Source organism: Typopeltis vanoorti, chromosome 16, assembly GCF_054136105.1.
Source record: "Typopeltis vanoorti isolate ZY-2024b chromosome 16, IOZ_Tvanoo_1.0, whole genome shotgun sequence".
NCBI lineage: Eukaryota > Metazoa > Arthropoda > Arachnida > Uropygi > Thelyphonidae > Typopeltis > Typopeltis vanoorti.
Window position 1 is genome coordinate 88,067,745 of NC_143564.1, and position 12,676 is coordinate 88,080,420.

Consider the following 12,676-nt stretch of genomic DNA (forward strand, 5'->3'; position numbering starts at 1 on the left):
AGAGTAGTCTGGTGGTTATTTGCTTGTTGTGGGCAACAATTTCTCTAGCTTTCACCACATTTTCATTTTTCTGCGCAGAAACTGGCTGTCCATAGTGTGGTTCATTCTCCAGGAACTGCCTCCCATCTTTAAACATTGAAAACCAATAGAACATGTGTGCATGGCTCAGACAGTCATCGCTGTGAACTTTTTTAAGGTCTTGGTACACTTCTGTAGCAGCTTTTCCTAATTTACAGTAAAATTTTATCATGGCTATTTACTCAATGACGCACTCCACTCTCACACTATTTCCCCAATGGTCGCCACGTGAAAACTGCTACATCACCTGACTCGAAAGTTCACCTGCGATTATAACACACTCTAGCAGTCAAAACTATAAACACTTTGTTATTTTTATTCAAAGGGGCTGTCCTGTAAAAAATCAATCTCATTATTTAATGGGCACAATGTGTATCCACAGCAGATTGGCTGCTATGCTGCAGTTCCCAAAACCATAAAAATACTAGATTCATCGAAAAAGATAAAACAGATTGGTTAGTAGATTTATAATTGTGTTTATTATTATCTGAAGTGATATCTAGAATTCTAATATGCCAATGTAAGTAGTTACTAGTAAGTGGTAACAAACTCACTATACTAACCATTGCTCCTCCTCCTTTATTCCTACTGGGCTTCTCTTACAGAATCATTTATCTTTGTAAACATTTCTAAGAAATTCCAGCATACAACGAAGCCAGTTCTATGGGAATTAAATTTCTCCTCATATGCTGCAGCCTTTTTTCATCAATGATATTATTGTGTAACAAATTTTCAATGAATTAAGTGCAAAGTATGCACATCAGAACAGAAATAAATATAAATACAGAATAATATTGCAGTAACCAGACCAGACTAGACCATAGTTTGGTGTTGATAATTTTCTGTAATCCTGAAAATATTCATAGTATGATACATCACATAAGAAAGTTGACTGAAATTGGAGATAAGAGAGATTCTATAAATTGGAGATAATACTATCTGAAATAATATTGTGAGGAACTGAAACATAATGATACATTTTACTGCAAAATTTTATTATGAGAAATAAAACTTTCACTAGTGTTTTGGTGGTAATATTTTCATCTCTAGGAATTTAACTTAAAATCAAGATCATTATTTTTTATATATATGAATACAAGCTTGACTATGGACCACTGATAGAGTATGCTGAAGATGACAGAACCTGCTGGTTGCATTACAACATGAGCAAGTGTATTTCAGATGTCAAGCTCATTTGCTTTCTGCAATTTTCCCCTCATCTTGTAGTGTTAATCATTATCTCTATATCATCATCAAGTAAGGAAATCAATGTAAACATAAAGAAAGGTACATTAATAGCATTTTCATATGACCCACTTCATTATCACAACTAAACTTGAACTATTTTTAGCATAGAATATAATACAGATAATTCTGTTATGCCTAATTTTTCTATTAAAGTAGTCCAACTAAAATAAAAATTTTAAGAAAGATCATAAATAATACATTTTATTATAGTACATAAAGAAAATGAGAATTTATTATTATTTCAGATGTTCTGACAAAATTGTTCCAATTATAGTAAGAAGAAAATAGAAAAAAAATCACTCTTTAGCCTAGGAAAGGTTCAACAAAAAAAAAATTACTGGAATGAGGAGGTTCTTCTAATTGACTGTATTATACAAAGACAAACAATTCACGGTAAAATTTTTTATTGGTGACTTTTTTTTTTTTTTTAAGAAATAATATGTCTGTGACAAATTTATGTCATTCAAAGAGCTCTGATCAAGTCATGGTACTTGTAAAAATTCCAAAGTTAAAGAGCATTTATGAAAATGATGAGTTGTTTTCAGTTTATTATGTAAATCAAGAGATAATTCTCTTTTGACAAATTCTGTTCTTAGTATTATCTCCAATTTATGTAATCTCTCTTATCTCCAATTCCATTCAACTTTCTTATATGACATCTCATAACATGAATATTTTCAGGATTACAGAAAAATTATCAATACCATACTCTTGTCTGGTCACTGTAATATTTCTTCTGCATTTATATTTATTTCTGTTCTGATGTATGTACAGAATTCTGGCATTGTAAATAGTCTGATTAAAACAAGAATCAAAAGTACTTGATTTTTAATACAGATCTTAACACCAAATTAATCTCATTATATCTACAAACTTAATGTTGAATTATTAATATCAGTTCAAATTGTATTTCCAAATTTTGCCATTAAAATAATCCAACTGGATGGGGGGTAAACACTTTAACATAGTGTACATTCTAAACCCCAAATTTTATTGAATTTCATCCAGCTAGAAGGGAGTTAATGCAATATGATTTAAACCTATTCTGAACTTGAATGGCCCAAATGATGAGATGGACAAACAAATTTTCATAATGTTTCCAAATATGTACCAAATTTCAAAGAAATCGATCCATAAGCATTCAGGAATAATTTGTATATGGATGGATGATGAATCTAGCAGGTACTAATGCATCTTGTGAAATGAAATGCATCTAACAAACAATTAAACATACATGTAAGATGAACAATTTTCTAAACAGGGTTTAAAATTATCTTCTAGTATCTGTACAATGACCCATAATCAAGTTTATCTACGTACAGTATTAAAATTATAATGATCTTTTAAGTCCAATTACTGAAGAAGCTAAAAACAGTTTCAGTAAAATGCACACAGAATTCTTATAATTTGTAAAAAAAAAAGTATTATTAGAATATATGTTGTCAACTGCTTATTTTAAGTTAATGTGTGTGTATTTTATATCCCTAAAATTACATTTGATGTTGAAGAATAATGATATATATATATATATATATATATATATATATAAAAGAAGAAACAATTATAAACACTGACTTTTTTTTTTTTTTTTTACCTGAGTATAAATATCTGGAATTATATAGCAAAACATCCTAACATCATCTTCCTGACAAAGCTGAAAAACCAGAGAAGCAAACTGATTACAGATTCTAACACCCTTCCATAAAATTATTATTCAAAAAAAAAAAAATTTTTCCAAGCAAGATATAAATAAATAAAAACAGAGCAGTACTTACGAGGGTAGTATGAAAAGTTCTCAGCCTAACAATGAAAAAAAGAATTTATAATTTCAAAATTATTTTTATATTTCAACATAATCTCCCTTATTCCAGTAAGATCTGCAAAATACCCCTCTACAGCTGCAATCACCTCTTGATTCAAAGAAAAGTAATGACCAGCAAGGAAGAGTTTTAGTTTTGGGAAGAGATAGAAGTCAGGGGGAGCCAAATCTGGGGAAAAGGATGGATTCATAGTGCAGCTCCCGTAATTTTCCCATTGCCAAAACACCTTTGTGGGCAGGTGCATTGTCCTGATGAAAGATGATTTTTTTTTCTTCTGCAAACTGGGTCTTTTCTCATGAATTTTTTCATCTAGTCTGGTTAAAAGATAGGAATAATATTCCTCGGTTATTGTTTCACCCTTTTCAAGATAATTAATAAACAAAATGCCTTTAGCATTCCAAAACACCGATGGCATGACCTTTCCTGCTGATGGAACCGATTTTGTCTTCTTTGGTGCTGAACAACCAGCTTCTGTCCACTGTTTTGATTGCTGTTTGGATTCTGGTGTGTAATGGTCAATCCAAGTCTCATCCATAGTAATAAATTAACACACAAAATCAGTTTTTATTCTTGTTAAAATGCTCCAAGCACTGTTCAGAGATTTTCATGCAAGTGCGTTTTTGATCTGCTGTGAGCAAGCATGGCACCCATCTTGCGCAAAGCTTTTTTATTTGCAATTCTTCATGCAAAATATATCCTACACATTCTTTTGAAATGCATATAGTCTCAGCAATTTCAAACACTTTGACTTGCTGATCATGCAATACCATACCATGCACTTGATCAATGATTTCTGGTGTCGTTACATTTTTTGGACAGCCTTCACACGGATCATCTTCAAGGCTGGTAGGTACGGCCACGTTTAAACTCAGTAGACCATTTCTTAATTGTCAAAAAATGAAGGAGAAGAGTGCCCATAAACTTTTATGAACTTCTAATGAATTTCTTTTGCTTTTAAACATTCTTTTAGAAAGAATTTTATAACCACACGATATTCAATTTTATCCATTTCAAGGGATGCAGACAACACGTTTGCTTCAGACAGCTGTATATAAAAAACTACTTGATAGAATGACTTGCAATTTCACATAGATGCTTATGACAGATGTACCAACTTAGAAAAAAAAAAATCTTGCCAACAGTGTTGCCATTTATGATCGAGGCAAGAACTTTCCAGACCACCTTCATATTATTAATGAAATAGAATACAATTTTTATCAGTAAAAAAGTATATTTTAAGTCCATTATGTTTATTACCATTAATACATAGTTGACTCACAATAATAGTTTGAAACAGATGACTGAAACTCATTTTTTGCATACAACATTTTTTTATTTTTAATATATGAGCTCATTCACATAAGACTGTAAACTGAAATTACTTTACTTATTTTTTACAAATAAGTAAAATAGGTGCTGGAAAAAAATATGCAATGAAAATCATATATCACTTTAGACATTTACAAGAATTTATGCTGCAGTGGGATTAAAAGCCATGGCTTAGGTTGGATAATATTAAGGTAAATTTTACAGCTTACACATGTAACAAAAATTATATAGAATTTACTCAAAAACTCCAAAATGTTTCATCCAAATTTGCATGGACATCATCAGGTAGATAGACTATTAACTGCTGAGACATGAGCTAATATACACATGATACATGACTCATTATTTTGAATCATCATTTGAACGTATTTAATAGTCCATCTCCATGATGATGTCCATGTAATGTTAGATGAAATATGGTATAGCACCAAAAAAAAAAAAAAAAAAAAATACTGAACTTTGACATTCCTTCAGTACAAGTGCTATGAAATATGCCATTTGACTGCAGGCACATTAATAGAAGAGCATGTGAAGAGTCTATACCATTACATTTAGCTGCAGCAATGGTGCTACTGACATTGGAAGAAGAGATATTTACTGGTCAGTTTTTTGTTCATGTGGAGTTGGTAGAGCAAATCCAAGCTTATGACATGTTTGTGATCAGCTTGTTCATTGTTTCCATAAGCATGCCCCAAGCAATAGTGTCATCATTGCCTTAATCTAGAGGTTGTTCTGACGTACTGGGAGTGTTCTGCTACAATGCAAAGGGAATTTGAGGAGATCACAAACTGTTAACACAAATGAGAATCATGCATGTGTGCTAGAGCAGGTGTTACAGTCTTCGAAACACAGTCAATGCCTAACAGTGGTAAAACTTGGATAGTGAGGTGATCACTACTACAGAGAATCCTTAAGGAGCTGGATGCTCTTCACATGTCATTCGGATGGGTCAGTGTTTAAAGCAACAGATTATACTATGCAGCAAGAATACTGTGCAGGTATGTTGGCCAATGTCTATGAAGATTCATCCTTCCTGCATAATGTCTGGTTCTCAGATGAAGCACATTTCCATCTAAGTGGTTATGTAAACAAACAAACCTACAATAGGTTTCTTGATTTCTCGAGACCTGAATTTGTCCAAGAGAAACTTCTTCACAGCGAGCAGATCACCACATGGTGTGCAGTTTCTGGCCATGGCATAACTGGGCCCTACTTCACTGAAGAGGATGGTGTAACCGTGTCCGTGAATAGCAAACACACTACATCGAGAATGTGTCGGTTCCATTCACCCAGGATTTGTATAGGATGCGTTGTGCAAAAAAACATTCCATTTTGTGCACAAGTATTCCAACACGGCAGAGTTGGGGAGCTGGGTTGGACCTACTACACCTCAAGTGGTTCTAGAGTCTATTTATCAGAACACTTCCCCGGGAGGCTCATTTCAAGGCTCACAGAATCCCATACCCTTCACATTTTCCTGATCTCACAATACTTGATGCTTTTGTTTGGTATATGTTGAAAGAATGGGTATTCCACCATGATCCACCTTCAAACCTTGATGAACTAAGGGATAAAATTACATGATATGTCCAGCAGATGTCCCAACCTTTGTTCTCGAAGATGACAGAGAACCTTTGCATGCGCTATGAAACCTGTCTCGAAAGACAAGGGGCCCATTTTGAGCATCTAACATCATTAATGCTTTATTCAACTAAGATTCCATCAATAGTTGTGGATGTACATATCATCATGTCTAAACATATTTTTCTTTGTTAATAAACTCATTTATTCTATAACAGATATTATTGTAGTTATTCAGTGCTTTTTTTTCCCCTACCATAATGCATATTGGAGTTTTTGGATGAATTCTATATAATTTTTGTTGCTGTGTAGCTGTGAAACTTACTTTAAGAGATATCTATTCAGGCTAAACAGGCTGCAAAAATTTTAAATATGTGAAAATTCCAGTCATTATTATTTATATTAGCGTATCGTAATAAGGATGTAATTCTGGTTTGCCTCCTAGTGGTGCACCCTTCGTAATACTAAATAAGCTGGTTGTCAGTCTACAAAGATTTCCTGGCTATTATGACAGTTTCAAGAGACCAGCCTTTTGAAGACTATTAGACCAAAAAGTTTGGCCATTCTGTCTAAGTATGTCAAATATCGATGGTAGCAAAGTGTGATTACCTTTCTGGATTTCTGTCTGATAGGGTCATCAATGCACTGCTTCTCCAGCAAATTCATGCAACTTCAGAAGAACTCGAAGAAGGAGTACAATTTCTGGCTTCTACATCACTGGAGAAACATATCAGCAAGCACACAGAATAGTGACAGATATTCAAAATGTTGATCGAGCATGTGTACTTCTTGAAATCAAATACTGAAAACAACATCCACACTGCTACTATCAAGATGGAAGACATTAATATCACCAACATGTAGAAGCCTCTAGATTCTTCCTTGCAAAACTAGGCCCTTTTTAACCATGGATCATCCATTGATATATGCATGAGACTTCAACAGCCATTACACGTACTGGAAATATTCCAGTAATGGTAACTGTGGTACTGCTTTAGTAGATTGGGCCAAAGAAAATAACCTCACATTAATTTTAATGATTAATATCAAGGAAAATTCAGATTTGCTACTAGGAACAGGGATTACAAGAATGGAGGTCATCCTCTTCCAGTCACAAGGGAAGTCTAAGGAAACTTCCCACGTGGTCGACACACATACCTATAATACTGGAGATTGGCAATGCTATTCATCTGATTAAATCCACTTCCTGCCCCAGATGGAACTATAAGAAAAACAATTTGGAAAACCTTACCAAAGACTTAGATAAATGCATACATTTTATATCCTACACACAAACCCAATCATTTGTCTGAGCAGTTATATCAACAGTCAAAAATATATTCCTAGAGGATACCAAAAGGATTAGATCCCTGACTAAAATGAACACAGCAACTTGCCTTACAATGAATTCTTTATGTACAGCAATCCTGAGGTTGCCACAGACCTTCTCCACAGTTTGAGCAATTCAAGAAAATAAAGATAGTTGAGAATGTAGAAAGCCTCAATTTCAAACATTCAAGTAGAAAAGCATGGAGCCTTTCAGCATGCATTTCATGAGCCGCAGGCAGATTTGAGAAACAACTTGAAATTACACTAAATGTGATTGCCAATCATATCATAAGCATATCAAGATCTATAAATGACAAAAAAAAAAAAAAAAAAAAGCACAAAATTTATTAAAAGAGAATTTCACCAACAAAAATCAACTTGTCTCCTCAAAATTGTAATTTTCAAGTTATTCAAGGGGGGGACAGATGAACAAAACTGAACAGGACAAGAAAAAGTTCATCTGAAGAAGGCCAAAATAAAGAGAATTTTACATTTACTGAATGGAACATCAGATCATATATGACAATGCTCAGCATGGTAAAAAAAAAAAAAAATCTTAGGAGAGAATATCCTGCAAGCTCTCCCCCCTCTATGAGGGACATCTGATCATGATGGTGTTCACCCTCTTCATTCTTTGTCTTTTATTCACATATTCTTTGCCTTATTTGCCATATGGTGCAACATGTAACACTCCAACAGAGAAAGGGGGATTCTGGTATCTGGAGACTGTCTATCTTGCACTGCTTTGGCAAGACAGACAGTCTTGAATAGCCTGGTTAGGGGGCTTACATGCAAGAGTCAACGGTGTCGCAGTCTTCTTTCCCATGGTCCAGGGATAGGACTCAAGTCATGCTGCAGTGCATATAACATCTAAGAGGTAACCATGGAGTTCTGCTTCTGAGTGTAGAGGGCATCTATGTGTGAATGGATGGGGGATCGTTGGTGCAAAGTAAACATCCCTTTAAACATAAATCCTTGAATCCCTCATTCTCAAATTTTTCAGGGATTCACAAATGACTCAACCAAATATAGATACATACATAATCTGATAGCAGAAATAGCTTATCTATTTCTATTATCAGATCCTGCCCAGGTAAGACTGTTTCATCTCAATAATCATGAAGCTGACAACAATAGCAACAACAAAAAATTACGTGATACAGTAAACTCTCGATGTAACAGACTCTTAGGAGCTAAGGGTTGTTCATAAAATCGAAAGTCCATTAAATCGTGAATCTTAGGAATAGTACTGAAAATAAAACACTTTCAGCAGTATTAATATATTTTAATGAGAACATTTTTATGTAAATATGAATTTACTAAGGATTGGGCTTGAAAAAAGCATCAAGTTTCAGTTGCTTTTCACTTTTATACTGTTTCTTAACGATTAACGATTGAAAATGCCGAAAATGTTCGTAACAAGCAATCGCCTCTGGATCTGAAGATGCACCTATGAACGAGATGATGTTGTCCATGTTCTAACCACTGATAGTTTCAGACCAGCTAGAACCGCTTCTTCTTCTTCCTCGTTATCAACCTCCTTTCACCCCGTAGAACATCTTCAACAATCTCTTCCGGGCTGAGAATTTAGTAGCCTGGGTTGCCCTCGTTGATGTCTAGCCATTGTTCAATGTCATTCTCACTGACATTATCATCAGCTTGCATCAAAGTTTCAAGGAAATTAGATGTTTCAAAACCTCTGAAATTGTATTCTGGTTTACTCCGGTTCAGTAACTTGGTCCAGCCATTAGCCAATGTTGTAGTCTTTATCCCCTTCCAAGTGGCAGCAAAATTAAAGATGGTGGACTTGATGTTGTATGCGCACAAATTTTGAAGTGAACTGGCTCCTCTTGTATCTTCTTTGGGATCGTTTTCATTCTCCAAGACAACCATAACCTCATCAAGAAACTTCTTCTTATACAACCTCTTGTAGGCAACAATGACTCCCTGGTCAATAGGTTGTATTATAGAAGTGCTGTTGGGAGGAAGGAAGATACATTTTAAATTATGTCCATTAAATTGAGAGTTTACTGTACTATCCTAACATATAAAAAAGAATCCAGTACATCTCGGTGTCACTCCTGAGTAGATTGACATTTAAAAAATACACAGAAAACAAGAGCAGAAGTTAATATGAGGAACAACATCCTACATGAACTTACATCAACAAAGTAGAGTGCATCTACTGATAGCTTGAGAACTGCAGCTCCTTCCTTATGTTTTGTACCTGCAGAGCATGCATTCCCAGTAAGGATACATTCACTGCACCTCCAAATTGATGCAGTACTAAACCACAGTTACAGTCAAATCACAAATTGTTTCATCCAACCAAGGTAAATGATCTCCATGGTGCAAATGGAAGAACAATGAGTCCTGGTATCCTTCAACTGGAAAAAAACCTGGTTTTGATTCTCATCCTGATGACAGGAATCTTTATATGGGCTTTTTTTCAATTTAAGGTAGGTTAGCCAAACCCATACAGAGGCAGCAGGGTTTTTTCTTCCAGAAACTTGGGTTCTTCATTCTGCATACAGGTAAATCAGCAATGAGAATACACTAATTAAATTAAGGGGATATTAGATCCGACACTGTTTTAAAACCGAATAAGAAACTCAAAAATTGGAATCAGAGAGTTTCATGCCGAATATAGTATAAAAAACTATAAAAGTATCGGCGAAAACTAGCGTGAGCTAAATGCAAGTTGTCCTAGAACGTAGTACAAACATGGGCAACTCGTTGGAAAGGTGGGTAAAGTTCTGATCGCTATTCTTGGTATTTTCCATAATGTAAAAACACATTTCCTAGGAAATGTATGCTGTTATTACATTATGGTGGGAGGTCACTACCCAGAACGGTTTCAGCTTTTATTGAGGCTTCATCAGTGAGTAGCTAGACCAAATTAATACCAAAGGGTATAGCGAAAAGAATTTATATACTCTACTATACGACTTGTCCAAAAGGTGCACCCATTGAGTTACTTAAATATAAAGAGCCAACAGGCTTCGCCGAAATGAAGCCTGTTGGCTCTTTATATTTAAGTAAAATGAGAATACACATAATTTACAGACAAAAAAAAAAACTATTAGTGGTGGTGGTAGATGGCATTGTATGTTGATGGTAGTAATGTAGTTGGAGAACTGAGTAGAGAAATTGGTGAGTTGTGTAGTAGAGCAGTGTATCTTCTCATGATGAGTCCTTGGAGGTATTATGAATAAAAATCTCCAACAATAAACTCTCTGGTATACAGCTCTACAAGCTATTAGAATACCTGTTATTATAATGAAATAGCACTTGCAACAGTTGAAATGATTATAGACATCCAATGTATGCACAAACCACAGTAAAACAGTGTCTCACCTAATACCATAGCTTTCTGTTTTCTAGAGAACCAGTGTGTAAAGCAGCAGCAAAAGCTAGGACTCCTGCAAACATCATTTGATGACAGAAACACCCAGAATGCACTATAACCAATGAGAAGAGTTACCCACCTGGCAAGCATCTAGACTGGAAAACCTGATTAATTAATTAACCAGGCTTTTTCTGGCAAATAATGATAATTATAATTATTATTATTATGAAACCTCCATGGAGGACTTATCAAGGGAGGCCATACATCACCCACACCATATATCATACTTTCACTTCAACTTACTCAATCTAGATGCACTCGTTACTCCAACAGGAAAACTGTTTCACTCATTCACTGTTCTTTTTGGAGAAAAATCTAGCTTTCACCTCTTTCTTAACCAACCATGCTGCCATTTTATTTTCATTATGTGAATCTTCCACATAATGAAAAATTTCATCACCTGATATCTTATTATACCCTTTCAGAAGCATAGACTTCTATCATATCTCAATTTTTTCTCCTGTTTACTGGTGTTTACAGTTCACATTTACTATCTGACCAAAAACTTCCAGATGCCTGCTCATCCCAACTCTCGCTCTAATATGAAAAACATTAATACAGAGTTGGTCTATCCTTTGCTGCCATAATAGCTTTCTAACTTCTGGGAAGACTTTCCACTAGATTTTGGTATCAACTAGATAGGTGAGTTAGCCAGTCTCATATGGAGATAGGGAGTTTTTTCACCCAGAAATTCAGGTTTTTCTGTCCCCAGAACAGGCAAACCAGCCCTGTGAACACACACACACATGCACATCTACAGACATAGGACACACCAGGAGGTATAGCGAAAACCACCTTATCCTTGAATTATGGTTGTGGTTAGTTGGAATAAAACCTCGACAGCATAAAGGTAGAAGAGGGAGGATTAAGTAAAGTTTTCCCTTGGCATCAACTAAACTCAGACTCATCTGCCAGACAGTGAAGTGTGATTCATCACTCCACAGAACACATTTTCACTGCTCCAGAGTCCAATGGTGGTGAACTTTACTTACTGCTCCATCTGATGCATGGCATTCCTCTTGCTGATGTTAAGCTTGTGTGTAGCCATAGAAACAGATATTCTTCAGCTCCCAAGGAGCAGTGGTGGTCCAGGCATTGCTTGCAGGGGCATTTCGAAACTCAGTAGCTAGCATTTCAACTGAGGACAGGCAAATTTTTTGTATCATGCATCAGGTTGCTACTTGATAAAGTAGCAATCAGGGTCTTTAGCCTCAGCCACAACTTCACAGTAGTGTCGTCTCAAATTCCTACATAAGCAAATATCTCTCTAACAGCCACAATGATAAGATTAATTATGGAATAATAACACTTATATAAGAAAAACATTTGATGCATACAGAACTTTCATCTGTTTCATAGCCATTGCCAATGTATATACTTAAAAATATGAGTGTGCAACAATATATGATATTAGCTGAAGGACGATAACTCCATCTATAACTATTACAATTGAAACAAATATTTAAAAAAAAAATATATAGCATTATTAAAATGTTGTTTCATTGTGCACATAAAGTATGCACCTTCTCTTTTAAATAAGGACCTGTTCTTTATCAGAGCTACCTTTATCTCCAAAGGATATACAACACCAAAATCATCAACAAAATAATTAATAATTATGATATTCATCCAAATCTTCTTTTAAGAGAGGTTTATAGAATTTTCATTCCAAATGTAAAGGGAATGTCAGAAAGAACTGTGAGACTTCTTCACCAAATCAGCCTTCAAATTTCCTAACATCCAGTTCAGAAATTGAATTCCTTCCTTCCTAGAGTGAAAGATGTGAAGGATATTTCTCTGTGAAAGAGAAATATCTTCCACTTTCCTCATCCTGGAGTTAATTGAATTCTGTAATTATGAGAGAATGTGTTGTTTACCTCGG

The 12,676-nt window shown here is 34.9% G+C and overlaps 1 protein-coding gene across 2 annotated transcripts in view; it reads right to left on the reverse strand.

Moving 5' to 3' along the window:
• The window catches only part of IntS3 (integrator complex subunit 3), a 598,644-nt gene that overhangs the window by 136,450 nt on the left and 449,518 nt on the right, over positions 1-12,676 (reverse strand). For both annotated transcript variants that reach the window (XM_090406089.1, XM_090406090.1), the window contains one exon: positions 2,921-2,980. In XM_090406089.1, coding sequence (XP_090262215.1) covers positions 2,921-2,980 — 60 coding nt within the window. The remainder of the gene's footprint in view (positions 1-2,920; positions 2,981-12,676) is intronic.